The sequence below is a fragment of the Poecilia reticulata genome, chromosome 1 (genome assembly GCF_904066995.2).
Source record: "Poecilia reticulata chromosome 1, P_reticulata-male-v2, whole genome shotgun sequence".
NCBI lineage: Eukaryota > Metazoa > Chordata > Actinopteri > Cyprinodontiformes > Poeciliidae > Poecilia > Poecilia reticulata.
The window spans coordinates 14,187,431-14,206,009 of record NC_088830.1 but is presented as its reverse complement, the minus strand read 5'-3'; the positions used below and the strand labels follow the sequence as shown (position 1 = coordinate 14,206,009).

The window sequence follows — 18,579 nt, the reverse complement described above, 5'->3', positions numbered from 1 at the left end:
ATGGCTGTTTAATCACATATTTAGGGGCATCGGAGTTAAAGAGGGTGGACATACATGCTTGCAAAACCTTTCAGTTCTATCCAGCATTGATCTATCAAATAAAAGTTCAAGTAAAAAGAGATTGAGGGAAACATGAGGCCTCAGATGACCTTTATATAAAACACCTCAAGAGGATATGTGGATTTGTTTAAACATCATTTTAGGCAATTGTTTAAATGTACAACAGTCTGCAGCTTCATAACCAACCAGCAAGGTTCTTGTTTGTCGTTTTACTAAGCAGGAAAGTTTTGCACGGTCCGGTTGCTGCTGTTAAATAATTCCCTGCTTGTGCTGCTCGGCCCTGCGCTGCGCGCTCCTCCGGCCGCGGCGCTGCGGCCTGTCGCTTGTGGTTCATCACCGAGCATCGCTCGCCCGGTTGGGGGCCGTGCTAACGAGCCTCCCCCTCTTTGTTTTCTTGGAGGGGATTTACCCCGGGGGGCGCTGACCACTGGACACCGCCGAGGATTATAACCACGCAGCCGACGAGGGTTTAGCGGAGCTGACGCCAGAGGATATCAGGGCGGTGAGCTCGTTCGGAGAGCGGCGCTGCTGAACGCAGAGCGGGACACGTGCCAATTACGCATGGAGACGCGCTGAAGAGAGCAGCTGAACGACGCACCTCTGAAAGGTAGGATGATGCATTTAGTTAAATAATGAATCAAAATTCGTTATTTGTGAAGAATTTTGAAGAGATCTCCATCTTAGTCTTCTTGTTTCAAAACGGTAACTTCGCTTTTGGACATGGCCGTGCAGAGACCATTAAAGGGGCAGGTGCTCAAAAAAAAGGGCACATCTAACCGCATTCTAGGACAGAATATTAACAAAGCCACAGAGTTTAATAAACAATGATAAATTACAAAATTGTGAGATATACAATCAAAGCTAAGGAAAATCTCCATATAGAGCATATAACTATGCATATGTAAGATATTTTATTAGTAATTTATTTCTGCAGGTCTATTTTGTTATAGGAAAGCATTGCAATATTCAAACCCACAATTTAGCAAGATATGTAAATCAGCTAGACCACCAGACATATTTTGTCTTTACAGAATTACACTATTAAAAATATAAACAATGGCACAATGCAGCCTTTTAGTGGACTGTAATCTATAAAAGAGCTGCCTGTTTGCTGCACTTGCAGTGGAGATGAATATGGTCCATTCAGGAAAGCAGAGCTGCATCAAACTTTAATGTGGAACTGCAGAAAAAACAAAAGCAAAACTAGAATTTTTAATGCATGTCACCATGAGAAAAGCCTACTGAGTTTTGCTTAAAAAACTTTTTTTTTAAATTAAAATCACACATTTGTGTCTCATGAAGTGAAAAAATTATTTGCAAAACAAACTTAATTGCGCATGTCAGAAATCTTTTCTTGCTATTCTAAGTTTTTGTTTGTGACTCAAAGTTTTGCTTGTGATTCTCACATGACGTCGTGGGTAGGGTCCAAAATCACAACAAAATATTTTTGATGTGTGCAAATAAAAGTTTATGTTTGGCAAATAACTTTTTAAGTTAACGAGACAAAAATGAGTTGTTTATAAAAAAGTTTTTTTAAACAAAATGTTTTGTTTTTAAAAAAGAAATCAATACAATTCCAAAAGTTTTGATTACAATTTTGTTTTACTTAACTGAGGTTAGTTTTCTTGTTTTTCCATTGAATAATTGGGGGGGAAAAAAAAAAAAACTTCATACTCTGTGAACCAGACCCTAAACTTACTTAAAGTCTGGATTGAGTTAATATCCTTAATATCCTTGTTGGACTTTTCAAGATACATTTACCTAATGCTAGAATAAATGCAATGTACATTATGCAGCAAAGGAAATTAGAAGACATTTATCCATTATTATGCAGATCATAGGTTTTGGACGGGCGATGTGCCCCTGTTGCATAAGCGATACTGAAGAATGACTGATATCATTAACGGTACAGGGAAGAAGCTTTTAGTTATCTTGGTTTGCTAGCAATGTCGTTAGCTAGCTAATAGCACAACAACAACAGCTTAATGTCTGTGTGATAAAAAATCAGTTTTTCCTCACCTGGCTGTCTCCTCCCGCTCAGTAGTTCATCAGAGAAAGGCAGACGCAGAGGCCTGTCAGTGTCTGTTGTATTTTATTACCTCTCTGTTTAAACCGCGACTTCGAGCTGAAGCAGAAACGATACTTCAACGTTTTCCGTCATCTGACAAGTAGCAAGTCTACTCCACTTTATTCACCAAAAACGTTTTTTTTTTTAATTCACCAAAAACTGTTCTGTAATCTGGAACGTTCGCTACGTTTAGCTCCAGTTAGCCGCCTTATCTCAGTGCGCGAGAGGCAACTGCGTGATGCGTCACGGGCAAAAGGTCAAAGGTAACAAGGTGACCGGAGGGCTTATTATGTTGTACAAAAAACCCCCCCAACAAAAAATAAATATTCTTATTACATGTTTTATGTGTCAGAAGAGGGCATAGAAAATAATAATAATACCCAAAAAAAAAAATGGACCAAAAGGGCACTTGGGGGCAAGGAGCAAAAGGGGCAGGTGCTCAAGCACCCCTAGCTCCTCCCCTCCCTCTGCACATGCCTGCTTTTAGATACATTCCTCCTTTAATTAAGATTTAATTTGTTTTCATCACGAATAATAAAGAATTTTGAAAGAATGATGGAAAGAAATGAAAAACACAAGGAAAGGGGAGGAAATAGGTCCCAATATAGGAAGAAAGGTGAAGTAAGGAGGTAGAGGAGACAAAAAAGGATGGAAGGACAGAAAGGAGGGAACTAACACACAGGAAACCAAGAATTACAAAAGGGGAAGCAAAGAAGGAGACGAGGTACGAAAATGTTTCTTTGTAGGGAAGGTAGGAGACACGGAAGGAAGGCTTGAGGTTACCACAAGGGAAAGGATGCAGTCGAGGAAGAAAGGGAGGTAACGAGAGGAGAAGTGGACATTGAAGGAATGAGGGACAGCAGGGAGGCAACTAGGACGCAGGAACGAAGATGCTAAAAGTTAAAAGGAAGGAGAGGAGACACTAAACAGTATGGCAGGAAGGGAGGTAGAGCAAGAAAAAGAGTACATAATAAATAAAGAATGGCAGAAAGCATACAAAGGAGGAACAAGGTATTCTACATTTAGACAATGGAATATGGGAGCAATGTGATGCAAATGTTTCCAGGTTTGGTGCGCCAAACCTGGAAAGTACTGAAATCAAATTTCAAACTTTCTTGAAGGTATAAGAACTCCGACGAGAACATATGAAACTGATTAAAATTTCATATGCATATGAAATTATATTTTCCCCAAACAGCGCTTTCATTCTGGAAACCTGGAAACCCTCGGCTCCTGATGACGGTCACCTACACCGCCAGAGTTGCAAATGCCAAATTCTGCGGCTTTTCCAAGCTGCTCTTGGCCTGGAAAGGCAGCATCTACAAAGTTCTTTACAAAGAGTTTCTGGCTTTCTTCGCCATGTACACAGCCACCAGCGTCACTTACAGGTGAGGGAGGAACTGCTGTGAACTGCTGTGAAGCCTCACTAGAGGCTTCTAGTGACTTATTTGAGCCAAAAAAGTGTCCAAATTTACATTTATTAGATTTATTTCTGATTTGATGCTGGATAAAAGTTAGAAAGTATTCCTGACGCCTTCCAAAGATCTTTTAAATGGACAAGTCTGACCAATTTCATCATGGTTGCCAAGACTGACTGCAGTTGGCAGATCTCAAAATTATCAGTTCAAACCACTATGTGTGAGTGCAATTTTTTCAGATGTGACGATGAGATTAAACCCATTCCTATCATGTGCTAGAACACCAGTGTCACGGTCCAGTCAGACAAGTTTTACTTCACCATGGAGGTTAGCAAGTGAGAAAGAAGCATTTTCTCCAAACTTGATACCTTTAATCTTGACTGAAACATTCAGTTGTCCACATGAAGAAGCTTAATAACTTTTGAGAAAAGTTTTATGTTCATGAGACAAAGTCCAAGCTGTTCAAACCAGCAAACACTGCAGCAGTTATTGAGCATAGCGGAGGTAGCATCGTGCTATTGGTCTGTTTTTCTGATAATAGTATTGGTTTAGTTCACAAAGTCGGTATAATTATGAAGCTGGATAACCATTCCAGAGTTCTTCAACTTCACCTCCCATCAGCAACTAGATAATTGAAATTTTAACACATCATAGTGTGTTTAAATGCTAACATGCTGGATAAAGGCTAACATGTTTAAATCCAGGTCTGCAGAATAAAACAAACTATTTGGTAAAAAATGAGACGTCAAATTACTCCAGCAGCAGAAAGTGTGTGATTTAGTTTTATACTTTTGAAGGGATTCTTATGTCAAATATCACTGTGGGTTGGAATGTAGCAACATTTTTAACCTGTAAATTTTTTCAAAGGACTGAGAAATGTTCCTTAAATGAAGGCAGAAGAGTCAAAGGAATCCTTAAAAGTCTGACGTTGCCCCAAATGTTCTTGCTCACGATGAATGAATCTGATTGCAACTGTAGACAATCCTCATTTCCATGATACCTTATATAACACATTCTGGATTATTCTACCGTTTCAGATTTTTCATGGATGATGATCAGAAGAGGTATTTTGAAAAGCTGGCAATTTACTGCAACCACTACGCCAGTCTCATCCCCATGTCCTTTGTACTGGGTGAGCTTTTTGAGTCATTTGGCATTTTCAGACTTGGGGTTAGTTATGATTAGTGTGGCTTTAGCAACATGACACAAGACCTTTTATTCTGTTTAAGTAAAACATATTAAATATGCGACTTATGACTTATTCAGGATGCTCAATGGTATGACGTTTTCAGTGATCAATGTGTGCTGACTTTATTAACCAGTAATTTAAAGCCAGTTAACAGTTTCCTAATAAATACACATGAAAAAGGTGCAAAAAATGAATCTGATGGACTCATTTTCTTATTTAACCAGTGTTAAAGTATATAAAGCACCCATGAATAATCCTTAGTTGATAATTCATTCAGCACAAACTGAATACATAAATAATTCACCAGGCTGCTCTGCTTCATTCTGTTGAATGTTTTTCTGGGGCCAAAAATCTAACTTTAAATTAAGAATTTAATTTATTGGAAACTCTACAGTGTATGCCACAAATTGACCTGTTAATAATTAAAAAAATAAAAAATAAATAAATCACAGTTTTAAGTATCTGTGCTGCTGTTTGCAGGTTTCTACGTGACCCTGGTGGTGAACCGCTGGTGGAATCAGTACACCAGCATCCCGCTGCCCGACAGGCTCATGTGCGTCCTGTCCGGGGGCCTCCAGGGGAACGACGAGCGAGGCCGCTTGCTGAGGCGCACCATGATGCGCTACGCCAGCCTCTCGGCCCTCCTCATCCTCCGCTCTGTCAGCACGGCCGTCTTCAAAAGGTTCCCCACCATGGACCACGTGGTGGAGGCTGGTGAGAGCAGGGCGACGGCTGGGAGTGGTGGGGTCCGCTGGTCAACACATATTAACGAAATTTGACTTATTTCTCTCATGGTTTGTGATAAACGCCACATAGCATAGATGCAACATTTTTTATCAGACTACCAGAAAGTGGTCAGAGGCGTTTCAGACAGAAATACACACAATGATTGGTGAGCCGTTTGCTTCTGCATCCACTAAACCCACGAGAGGACGCACGAGGAGATTCACTGATTAAAAAAAACAAGCAATAAATTATTATTTTTGGGCCATTTTATATGCATCTTGTAACCTCTTTTTGTTTTCTTATACATTACGTTGAGATACTGTAGAAGAGGTGCAAGAAAGTTGAGTAAAAATGCAAAGTCCAAAGAAAAAAATCCTGGAGAAACATTTATGAAAACCACGTTAGGTTTCAATCGCAATCTTACACCAAATTCAAGTTATTTGAGAGTACAGCACAAAGGAATCACCATCAGTTTGGAACATTTTCAGATCCTTGCATGTTTTTATTGATCTTTACAGAAGGGATACGAACCAATGACTCCTCTGTTGTTTTCTGTGCAGGATTTATGACAAGAGAGGAGAGAAAGAAGTTTGAGGGTCTCCACTCTCCTTACAACAAATACTGGATCCCGTGCGTTTGGTTCACCAATCTGGCAGCTGTGGCTCGCTGTGAGGGCAGAATCAAAGACGATCACACACTCAAGCTTCTCCTGCAGGTGCAGCACAGCCAGAACAAGCAGAAACCTTCATACACGGAGGCTAGCATTGTTGAGCTGCAGAGTTTCTTTATTCTTTTGAATGGAGATTTAGATTGTGGATTGACGGCTGCTGTCTCTGTGTGTGTGTGTGTGTGTGTGTGTGTGTGTGTGTGTGTGTGTGTGTGTGTGTGTGTGTGTGTGCGTGCGTGCGTGCGTGTGTGTGTGTGTGTGTGTGTGTGTGTGTGTGTGCGCGCGTGTGTGTGCGTGTGTGTGTGTGCGTGTGTGTGCGTGGGCAGGAACTGAACGGTTTCAGAGGGAAGTGCAGCATGCTGTTTCATTATGACATGATCAGCGTGCCATTAGTGTACACTCAGGTAAGATCATTCACAGACTTTGTAAATCTTGGGTTTTTATTTAGTACACCTTGGGTATTAAAATCAGGACTTATACATATATAATTAGGTTATATTTCAGATATCTAAAAATGAACTTTGACTAGACACAACTACATTTGTGGTGTCCTGAGTGGTAATCTAAGGTAATTAGAAACATATTAATTAACTAATATGTTTAGTCACAAACCAATTTGAGATATCTGGAATGTAAGAGGTGAAGCCAATTTTATATTAGAACAGCCTGCCAAAGCCCTCATGAACACTGGCAGCTCTCGCTGTGTTTAGTTTTTGGAGACGGTCAATTGAAATACTCACTTATGGAGAGGTTGCTGTGTCTGACAAAGAAGGAGCTGTTTTCTATGTTTCTCTTCAAGTATTAATCAGTTAGCTCGCCAGGCTGTGCACATGATGCGTGGGAAGAGTAAGCAATGAAATGCTAATGATGTTGCACAAAAACTTTCTTTAGTTTTGAGACTTTTTACAAAATACCCAATTTCTGAAAAAAAAAATAAAATCTATAAAATATTTTCATGTTTCAGAACAACAAAAACTTTTGTAACATTAGTAAGTTAATACAAACACAAGATATTTTTTCTTCAGATAAATGTGCAACTTCTTCATTTGAGAGGAGATTGTCAGTTCACTAGTTACCACCAGTGGCCATGAGAGGGCGCCACAAGAAAATAAACCGGAAGGAGCCTTCCAGAAATAAAAGCAATGGGAACAAAACCACGGCATTAAATGCATTTATCTTAATGCTTCACAATTTCCTTTTACAAAGAGGGGGAATAATAAGTAAAAGTAATACAATTTTACCACAATACAATTTTACAATTTATTTATTTGGATCACTTTAAAATGATCCAAATAAAGAAGCGTAGCTAAAAAGTCAGTAATCATAAACAAAACTTTTGCATTAGCACAGATCGGATGCATCTGCTTGTCTCTCAGGTGGTGACTCTGGCAGTGTACAGTTTTTTCCTCGTGTGTCTGATTGGCCGTCAGTTTCTGGACCCCGGTCAGGGTTACCCGGGTCATGACCTGGACCTATACGTCCCCATCTTCACGCTGCTGCAGTTCTTCTTTTACGCAGGGTGGCTCAAGGTCAGACCGAGGCTCCCTTGACGTTTTGCTCCGGCTTGATGTCAGGAGAAAATGGAGACATTCAATCTTTTGTTGTTACTCTTGAAGGTTGCAGAGCAGCTGATTAACCCCTTTGGAGAAGATGATGATGATTTTGAGACCAACTGGCTAATTGACAGAAACTTTCAGGTTTTTTTTTTTTTTTTTTTTTTTTTTTAAAGCTTGATTTAAAACTTTTTAGACTTTGAGTTATGTTCTGTTTTTTTTTTTTCTTGTGGGTCTGGCTTCTCTGTTTTGCATTTTGTGTGCAGGTGTCCATGATGGCTGTGGATGAGATGTACGGCGATCTCCCGATGATGGAGCGAGACCGTTACTGGAACGACTCCAATCCCCGACCGCCCTACACGGCAGCGACACTCTTTGTCCTCCGTAAACCGTCCTTCCAGGGGTCCACCTTCGACATGGCGTGAGTTTCTCTGTGTGTCCTCTTGGGACATTGAGGGCCCCAGTGAGAATCCCCCTTACCTGGTGTTTGAAACAGAGAAAGTTTTCTCCTTTTAGGCTTGAGAAAGAGTTCACATCTTTCCCCAAGAAACACCACTCTCAACAAATGTAACAAATGTTTCGTTTATCAGTAGCCTAAAAAATATAAATAATCCTGACTTCCATTTTTCAGGATCCCGAAGGAGGAGATGCACTTCCAACCTCTGGAGGACATTGCCGAGAATCTGGAGGAATCTGGCACTCGCCACCCCAACATGGCTCTGTTTAACCGCCTCCTCCACGCGGCTCCGTCCCCGACTGGCTTCATGGGAGGAGCTCTACGCCGCACCTCGGCTCAACTCCAGAGGCTGTACCACTCGCCCAGCGACGACAGATGCACCAGCGACGAGGACGAGGACGAGGAGGAGAAAAGTTGCAAAATCGGTAAAGGTGGGTCGCTGCCATCAGGGCTGGGCCAGGACACCCAGAGCACCGTGTGCAGCTTCAGGGAGGACAAGAGTCCCAGGACGCCGCTGGTGGATGTTCAGTTTGGGGAGGAGCAGGGAAGACGAGGAGGAAACGTCTCAGCCGGCGAGAGCAGGGATGTAAGAAGAGTTGAAGGAGTTCAGAGGGATGAAGATGGATCTGAAGCAAATTCAGAGGAGACTTCCATAGCTCCTGTGTCATTGCTTCCTCCTCCTCCTCTTCCTCCATCCTCCAGAGAGGCATCTACTCGCCCTGCCTCTGCCACTCCTATCACGTCCCGCCACCGCTCTGCCTTCCTGTTTCCCCCGACCGCCCAGTCCAGTCTGGAGCACTGCAGCTCCCAGCCAGTGATCAGCCATCCCAGGGCAATGCCTCCCATCCCCACACCACAGTCGGCTGGGAACAAAATGTCGCTCCTCACCGTGCCGTCTTACATCGAGCCTCAGCGTTTTCGCAGCGTGAGCATGGGGTCAGAGTTCACAGGGTCCTGAAGTCAGCAACAAACTGCAAACGTCTGGTTTTGTGAACGCCAAGAGGTTTAGTTCTGTAAGTAAAGCAAAACACTGAAGTGGCGCTTAGAGTTATTCCTGATTCCTGATTACTCTGTTTGGATCACATTGTAGTTTAAATAAATTAAATGCACAACCTAACAGAATTCATGATTTCCCCCTTGTATTATCTCTTATTTATACAATAAACATTTATTAATCTCCTGTAAACCTTAAAAACAAAGAAAAGAGAGGAGTTCATGTTGTATTTTTGCACGTTGACCAGTGGAGATTTATTGACCAGTAACTTTTGTAAAGTCCACTCAATTGTTGTTTGCATGCAATGGACAAATAAAATTTTAATCTGTGCATGCTTACTGCAAAAGGAAGCAAAAATAAAAACATGTGGATTTGTCATTTTGGCAAATTAAAACGGGCATTTGTATTCAGCATTATCTAAAACCGTCAGATTGGAAACTGTCCTCATAAGTCATCTAATTACTAGAGGCCACATGTATTTAATTTAGTGTATATAAATCCAGATAGTTTTCTCAGATAAAATTATGAACAAACCAGACATGTCAGAGATGAAGATGTATAGAAAGCTTAAAGCAGAGTTAGTTCATAAAACAACATCCCGGGATTTGAACGTTTCACGCACACGAGAGCATAATATCACCCAACTGCAAACCTCCCCAAACATGGCCGACCACGTAGCTTCACCAAGCAGCCAGCGCGCTTATGGTTACTTTGGAGGTGCTGCAGAGAACCATGGCTCAAGTGGGAGTAAATGTCAACAGGTGAGCTATTACTTCAGTGGAACGGAGGCGAGGCGCAAGAAAGCCTTTGGAAGACGACCAACACAAAGCGGCGTGTTGATTGGTCACATAAAATCCCAATAAAGAAATATGAATGTTTTTGCAAGTCACTTTGTGTTTCAGCTGGTCCAAAATGTCACGAGTTTTGACTGAAAAGTTTTTATTTTATTTTACTGCTTATGCTTCATAGAAAACTTTCGGTTTTACTGTCCCATATACTTCACTGATGTGATTCAAGCAATTACAGATTAAAAAAATTATACTTTTTTTTTTTTAGCAACGACAAACGATGCTCCGCTTGATTTTATTCTCTTTTTTCATATTTTTCAGCGCTTCAAGTAACAATCTGAAAAAAAAAAAAAAAAGATTTTTACACGTGAAGCTATTCTGTATATTTTTAAAGACCCAGCCACCTGTAGCTGCAGACAGTTTGTTTCTGATTGATATCACCAGCAGGGGGGGATAACAGCCCACCAAAAACTAGCATGCCCTCCTTCTTCTGTAGCACAGAGACGCACTGTGTCCAAGAGGCTCTTACCGGGGCTCCGGGCGGGCGGAGCGGGCCCTCCTAGCCTGGGTGGAGCGCCTCTGCTTGGCCAGGAAAGACTGAGGAAGACCTGGAGCTGCAGGCTCCTTCTCAGAGAGGCTCTGCTGCTGCAGATATGCAAAATACAGATACTAAAACTTGTCTGGTCCAGTTTTTTTTTTTTTTTTTTTTTACCAGTTGAACAAACACAAATGTCAAGAGTCTTGCTGCTAATTTATTACATCATACGTCATCTTTTTGCCCATATCTAATCCCTGGCTTAGAGCCATGCCAGCCCTATGACTAAACCGGTTGTATAATAAACTTGAGAAAACACAAGAAGGAGCACAAAAAAGTGGTGCACGTGTAGCAAAAAATGTACGACAAGACCAAACCAAGAGAAGAAAAAAAAAACAGAAAACAAAAAACAGGATGTAGGAAAAGTTATCAGAACATTTAGAGGCCATAAAGGGAGAAGTGGGATTGTTCGATTACGAACAGCAAAATGAGAAACTTTGCTTGACTCAGTCACAACAGAGCTGTAAAACAATCACAAAGAGAGGGATTAATATGACTAAAACCTATTAAATTCACACACCCACATGTTTGATTCACAGAGACAAAGCAGAGCATGGTGTTACACTCCCACAGACCTTTTCAACTTTTACAGTCTCTCTAGAAACATTGTCAAACAACACTGCTTGAAAGCTTTGTGTGTTTGTCGTTATTTAACTCTTCTCTCACCATGGTTCGCCATGCAGCCAGGATCAGTTTTTCCTCTTGCTCCTGTCTGGATCTGGGCGTCTCACTCTGAGAGTCAGGTGTCTGCAACAGTTTGGAAAAATCATCTAAATCTAACACAAGCTCCCATTGTAAGTCATGTTGCACCAACTCACCTGTGAGGCTGCGGCCTGTAGGGTTTCGGACCGACAGGCTTCACTGTCGCTGCTCATTGTTTTTAGTCAAATCTGAGCAGAACGGGGCCAACAAAATGAAAACAGCAAAAACATTTGCGTGACTGACCAGCTTGCAGCAGCAGCAGCACCCCTCTGACCTGCCCCGACTGTCTGCCGATCGGTGCTGCTCCCGGCTGCGTTTTGCTGCAGAAGCCCCCTTTTTGTTGTGCCGCTGATAGAGAACAATATGGAGAGGTGCTGCAGGCCCAAACGCCTCCTCGTCGCAGTCAAACACACCATCCTGCTGACTCTGGCACATTCACTGCTGGGCAGCCAGTCACCAGGCAGGAGATTAGTGGTTAAGTTCCACGATACAATGCAATTATCTTGACAGCAGATACTGCTAATTATATTCCTGTTTAAATGCAGGGAAGGGCAGCGTGCGTGCAGCAAATTCTGGGATTTTCTTACATATAAATGAGCTGTGTTGTATAAAACAATACATTAAATCTCTCAAAAGTTTTCTTTTTGAGCAGTGGAGTTTTTGCTTTTTTAAGAAATGTGGGATTTTTTTTAGACTAGTCAATTATTTATTAAAAAACAATTACAGAGTTTTAACATGTACATGATCTACCTTATCTACTCCAAGTGTACAAACAACTTATTTATTTTAATATTCGCCTAAAAAACATCTAAAATGTGTGGCTTGCATATAAACATGCATCTATGTAAAACCCCATAAATTTAAAGAAGGTGTTCTTACTTTCTCTTTATTTCTGATTCTGTTTGAAGGGATTTGTTTAGTTAGGCTGGTCCACTTGCTGGAGGGAGGTTTTGCAGAGTATTTAGTAGTGGTCAGTATCTATCTACCTGCTTTAAACAGAAAACATCAGAGTTTGAAGGCTGAGAGGACATGTCTCCAATGACATATATATGCAGCTAATGTTTGTCAGTTCATTACATTCACACACATTGGAAGAGTTGTTCCGAAGTGTGTAGATTCCTTCAGTTTTCAGACTAATTTTAAAGAGAACTGCCTATGAGGAGTCAACAATTTCCCCCTTTTTTGTGTAAGTGTTGACCATTTTGGACAACTTAAAGCTCCAAAATGTCACACCAGTTTAAGGCAACAGTATTCTGTGGATTCTTGCACACGCCTTCCTTTGGATAAGATAAGTCTGAAACCTCTACAGTGCTGCAACATTCATTAAAACTGCTTGGACATTTTTGAGATTTGAAGGCTGAACTCAATCCAGGATCTCAGTTTGACTGTAAGCCTGTTCTCAAGGGCCGGTAGCTGTTAGCTTTAATCAGTAGGAATCCTCCTAGCTTCTGTCTGGTATAGATAAGATACTGACTGCTCATGACTACACCACAGAACCTCGGTTAAATAAAATTCCCAAGCAACTCTTGACCTTAACCTTAGTTTAAGTAAATTTTAATTATATGCTGTGCTGCTTTTAAAGACAGCATTTAAAGCAAACAGAAACAGCTTGATAAAATCAATTGAATAATCTCAGTGACAAACAAGAGAAACATTTTACAGAAATTATATGCGCCAGTGTTACCTAAGTGCTGTGGAATCTACCATATATGTTTTGTTTTCTTTGCTGTACAAGTTTAAACTCATGGCTGTCGATTAATTTGTTTAATTAGAAGAGAAACTCTGTAAATAGTACAGAACATTACATGAATTATTTGAAATCTTTCTAGCACCGAAATAATGACACCAAAAAATTGAAAGTTGCATGAAATTTAGTTTATTTGACACCAGATGTGTCTCGCTATGGTGTTGTAATGTTTCCACAATAATCCATGAGTTAATCTGCATGTCTTAGTCATTAGCAGTTTCAGTGACCCAGAACCTCTGTGGTTCCCCCCAGTTCTCGTTTGACCGCCTTCAAAAGACCTGCAGCCTCTACATACCAGGAAAGATTAAGCGTCAACCAGACTGTCCAGCTATATTTTTTTTTTTGTTGTTGTTGTTTTTCTATTAGAACATTATATTTTTTCCCTCTTTCAGTGTCAATTTTTCAACAAAGGTCAATCTATTCCAGTTTTAGTGCCGGCTTCAGGGGAAATGAGGTTTGCGCTTTTGGTATTAAGTGTGAAAACACAAGTGTGGGGGAGGATTTCACAGAACTGCGTCTTTCTGTGGAACCAGGAGTAGTGAGGTCAGCAGGAAGGCTTACTGAAACTCAGCTCTACCCTGCTGCTCCTCATAAACCATCAGACCATTTTCAACCACAAGCATTGTGGTTGAAAATGTTTGCACATTTCATCCAGCCAGGCTGCCTGTGTGCGTTTGCCACTGTCGGGTGACAGTTAATGAAGTACTTGTGGAAAAAAAAAAAAAAATGTCGCTCCTGAAATGGAAAAAAGAGAATGTGAATAAAGCAAAAACAGAAACGAGGAAAGAGAGGAAACCGTGTCAGATAAGTTTCTTGGAATCTGAAACCTGCGATTGTTTACTTAGTGATGAGAGATGCGCATCGCCGATGCTACAAAAACAACACCGAGCGCGGCAGATTCCTGTTAGCAGCTTGAACATCTGGTGTGAAAGCTTCCCTCCTACTGCTGCAGTTTCTGAGGTGCCGTCTCACAGGCTGTAATTTCTGAACATTTCTGTCTCATCGCCGTCAGCTTCCTCGCAGCAGCTCGTCCCACAGATCAAAACAGATGACTGTGACTCTGGGCAGGACAGCCTGCTGAATATCCCACAAACCTGCAGAAATGATTTTTCTTCCACTTATTTTGGTCGCCTTTCTGAAAACTCCATCGCTCAAGGAGCGTGGCGTGGTGAAGTTACCGTCTTTCTTGCTGGGTGTCGAGTCCAGCGAGAAGCATGAGTGGGAGTGGGATCTGATTCACTTTGATATGAAGCAAAACTGGAAATGAACACACCCAAAATGTCAGTAATAATCATGCGTTTGTGTCATAACTGGAGTTTAGCGCATTCCAACAAACGGGTCAATACAGCTTCTGTCTGTGTTATGCAAATACACTCAGCCTCTGATGTCGCCTGATTTTGTAGAAGAAGAAACGTCATCTGAACCCTCAGCAGCAGCTACCCGATCTTAGAACATTAGAACATGTTTGCACCTTTAAAGATTCCTGCTTCGTCACTCCTAAAGGTTTTCAGATCATCAGACTAGATTTGTTATCATGCTACATAAATTAAATAAATAGGAAAAATAAATATCATCCGTCTGTTAGTCTTTTTCATCGCTGAGGAAGAATCTCGACCCACTGTTAGTGCAGTCATTTTAAACTGAACCGTGTTGAAGGGTCTGATTCATGCCACGGCATCTCAACTGGGTTTGAGTCTGGACTTTGACTAGACCACTGCAAAACCTACGTTCTGAGCTATTCAGAAGTGGACCTTCTGGTGCGATTTGGACCATATATCTCGAGCGGATCATTCTTCTTGTTTTGAAGAACTACCATACTACTTACTTTTGAGGATCTGAAACATTTATGTGTGACAAAAAGGCAAAAAAACCAAACAAACCATGAAATGTATAAGACAGCGTTTTCCCAGCACCATATGTTTTGAAAAGAAATGAGACTTTTGCTACTCTCTGGTCATATTAAGGGTAACTCTTGAGTTTGTTGGTCTGATTGCACAGCTTTCTTCAAGATTATTTCCTTCATGTAAATAAAAATCTATTCAGTTGTATGCACTGTCTTGTCTGCATCATTTCATTTGTGACATTAGTGGTTCCAAACAAAGCAGAAGGGTGAAAGTTTTTTTTTTATTTTTTTACAAAGTAGTTGAGGAATTTTGGAGGAATTTGCTTTTGCATAGTTTTGTTCAAAAAAACCTTGGAAGAAACTCGATTACCTAAAGCAGCTTATCCATTGACTGGAAGGGTAGAAAAGGAACCAAGCAAAGATTTTTCTTGTATTTAATTTGTTTTTCATTAAGTGTTGGCTGCACCAGGTGCACTAATTAACCTGAATGAGGAAAGTAAGAAAAGCAGTTCTTTGAGCATGAATTCATGAGTGGGAGGTGCTCCAGTTTGTTTAAGCAGAGCTGAAGGCTCCATCCATCTACCTATTTAAGACTAATATTACACAGCTGCAAGTAAATAAAGAATAAAACATCTGCAGTAAATTAACACATGAGATTTCTTTTTCCACAAAACGCTTTAAGACACAGTTTACAACCCCGGCTTGTTTGTGTCTCTGAACATTATGTCACAAGGTCTAATGTCCTCTTTCCACCAAGCAATCAAACACACACACACACACACACACACACACACACACACACACACACACACACACACACACACACACACGCACACACGCGTGACTCCAGCCGTTGTTTGGTGTTCCCTTCCTGACCCAGTACTTTTCACATTTGTTTTTGTCTGCTGCGTGTGTGTGTTTGTTTCAGGCACTCCCAGTCTCGCTCGCCCTCCTTCCTCAAGAAGTGCTTTCAGAGTGTTAGGACTTGTCTGTCTTGTTTTTCGTGCGTCTGCCGGTCAGCCCTGACGGTTGACTGGTTCTTCTGCTCCTCGCCAGCAGCAGCAGCAGATACAGGCGTAGTATCTTTCTGGCCGTCAAACTGTACGGCTTGTTTAAGCAGCAAAATGTTATCGCTTCATTCTGACCCAGGATGAATCAGCCGTTTGTTGATGGTCCGTCTGAGCGTAATTTTATCGAGATGAACGGTAGAACAGTACGATGAATGTCTTTGGTATGTTAAGTTTGTCCACTGCGATTGGATGTTTATGATAGGTTATCTTTAAGATAAGGCACCTCCTTATTTGATTTTTTTTCTACTGTAAGAATAGGTCAGCCTTGTAAATTTAGCAACAGTCCAAGGATGTAATGTATATTTTTAAAGTAGTCATTTCCTTTTCCAAAGAATGTCAGTAATGTGATTAAGATCACATCTCCTTTTACGGGGATATCCTGTACTTTTTTACAGCCATATTCCTTTTTCAACTGAGTTTAGGCTTTAAGCTCCCAACAGTTGCAGCTAGAAATATGAAAGTATATAAAATGTATAATCAAAAAAAGTAAGCAAAAGGGAGCCAGAACACAAACTAAAGAAGAGCATATAGATGTTATGTCTGGAACGCTGAACTCTGGTATCATAGTAGGAAGTGATGACAAGTCTCCAAACTTGAACTGGAGTTCATGAAGTAAAAAAATATTTAGTGATTTATTCAGTGGCGTGGAGGAAATCAGGTGAAATGTCATCTGAGAGCAGTAGATTGGAGACTAATCAAACTGGCTCCACACCCAGGGATTTAAAAGCTCTCTGAGTCAGCCACATCTGCTTGTGACTTATGACAGCAGGAAATGAGAACTTGTGAGAAACTGCAAATTGAAAGTTAAATTGTAGCAGCATTCAGATACGTGCTGCCATTTCCGCTCCTGTTCTGACAAGCATTGTTAGAAAAGTGGCAGCCCTCACATTTCTTCCTTCAACTTTGCCACCTGAATACATTTCACATAAGAGAGTCGTACAGTTGTCAAGATGTGCAAAAGATGTGCTCATCTGTCTCTAAAGGTTTTCTCACAACTTGCCATTTGCCCCTAAAAAAAGCTTCTCCGAGCTAATGCTGACCATGCTGCAGATGGTATAGGAAAGATAAAATGCAAATAGTGCATGTCTGAATTTCCACTGGTTTGATGGATGAGAAAATATCTGTCTTGCTCAATTGTTTCCCTTTGTGAAGCTTACTACAGTTTCATGCATAGATCATTGTAAGAAAAATGCTTGGTATGTTATTTTTATGCTTTACCAAAACAAAACCACATGTCTGTGACAACACAAAGTCATCCTCCATACATGGCAGTGCCTTCCTTTTTCAGCTGGCATCACTCATTAGACCTCTTTACTTCTAAAAAATACAAATTACTAATAATAGTGATAAAAACTATTTGTAAGACATATTGTTGCTTATGTTGTTTAGCTTTCAAATATTTATGATTTTTTTTCTTTTGCCAAAATTTTTTATGAAATGAGAGGAAAAAAGGAAATTCTTAGAGGGTCTAATAGTATTTTCTCTGTGATTATGTTCCTGGATTAAAAAAAAAAAATTAAATGTTTAATTTGGTATGTTCCATATAAATTTTATTTTTGGTTAAGCCATTTCTTTTTAAATTATAAGAGTGTCATTATGTACAAAATGTGCAAACACATCCAGAAGTTTAAAACCAAATTAACAAATAATCATCCATGAAGCCCGATTGGAGAATTAATTCAATTTGTTATCTAAAATTAAATCAAAGTAATTCCACAATTTTACTCTCTCAATTTCATGACTTTATTCTTGCAATTTCATTATTTCCATTTTCTTATATATTCCCAACTTAGTGCCAAAGTCATCAGTTTTTAATAGACATAAATACCAAAACTTCAGCACAGCACATTCTTTAGGTCGAATAGGTTGAATATATCATCGCAGATTAAAACGTAAATATAAATCATATGATTTTTGCCTCAACTTTTTTAGCTCAATATGAGGAATATTCTGCTCATCAGACTTATTCCCTCTGCTGGCATCAAATGAAAGTTATATAATCCTGCACCAAGTTATATTTAATGGCAACAATCACCTCAGATGTGCTTCCAAGGGATCATCTTTAAAAATCTAATTAACCAGGGTCCATGCACGCTCTAATGCAAATCGCTGTAGCTGGCAGTGGATGAGCGGTGGGTGGAAGAACAAAACGGTTTAAGGCGTGCTCAGCCAAGGTGCCGGATCTAGCTTCTTTTTATAGTTTGCGGTCTGAAAAAAATGCTGGATCTTCAAAAAGGTTCTTTTTTTTATACAGTGCCTGCCTTGCAAAAGTATTGACACAACTTGATGTTTGAACAGACTTCACGCCGTTTTAATTCGGGTGGTATATGATGGAACAAGAAATTGTGAAGTGGAAGAAAAACGAGGCATGATTTTTAAAGTAATTCACAGGTGAAAGTGTGGTTATTTAATAAAACTTCTCAGGCCAGATATAGGGCAGCTGGGTTAATACTGAGGTGTAATTCCACACATGAGGACTCTAGGTGATTTCTAAAGGCAGATGGTCAAACAGGATTTATTTAGTGGCTTCAGAGTCAATACAAATGCCCTTTTAAAATGTTTATTTAAAAAAAATTGAGAGAACAGGTATCATTTTTCTCTCACGTCACATTTATGCACAGCTTTATAGCATCCTGTGAGTTGGTACCTGTGAGATGGCAAACTGTGAGACGATTTTGATGCTAATTTTCTACATTAGCGTT

General features: G+C 40.4%; 2 protein-coding genes across 3 annotated transcripts; one reads left to right on the top strand and one right to left on the bottom strand.

The window, feature by feature from the left end:
• Window positions 1–17: 17 nt before the first annotated feature.
• On the top strand, window positions 18–9,510 carry LOC103464481 (bestrophin-2). Of its 2 annotated transcripts, XM_008408621.3 has the most exons (10): window positions 18–667; window positions 3,327–3,516; window positions 4,584–4,678; window positions 5,216–5,449; window positions 6,022–6,176; window positions 6,455–6,532; window positions 7,505–7,657; window positions 7,745–7,825; window positions 7,948–8,102; window positions 8,313–9,510. In XM_008408621.3, the coding sequence occupies exons 2-10, from the start codon at window positions 3,365–3,367 to the stop codon at window positions 9,094–9,096; spliced, it is 1,887 nt and encodes a 628-aa protein (XP_008406843.1). In that variant the 5' UTR covers window positions 18–667; window positions 3,327–3,364; the 3' UTR covers window positions 9,097–9,510. The 2 variants fall into 2 exon arrangements, with proteins under 2 accessions (XP_008406843.1, XP_008406852.1); XM_008408630.3 differs by lacking the exons at window positions 7,505–7,657; window positions 7,745–7,825.
• On the bottom strand, window positions 7,284–14,304 carry LOC103464467 (protein Hook homolog 2-like). The gene is made up of 4 exons (XM_008408608.3): window positions 11,334–14,304; window positions 11,182–11,262; window positions 10,450–10,565; window positions 7,284–8,161 (listed from the first exon to the last, which is right to left on the bottom strand). The coding sequence occupies exons 1-4, from the start codon at window positions 11,388–11,390 to the stop codon at window positions 8,158–8,160; spliced, it is 258 nt and encodes an 85-aa protein (XP_008406830.1). The 5' UTR covers window positions 11,391–14,304; the 3' UTR covers window positions 7,284–8,157.
• Window positions 14,305–18,579: the final 4,275 nt, after the last annotated feature.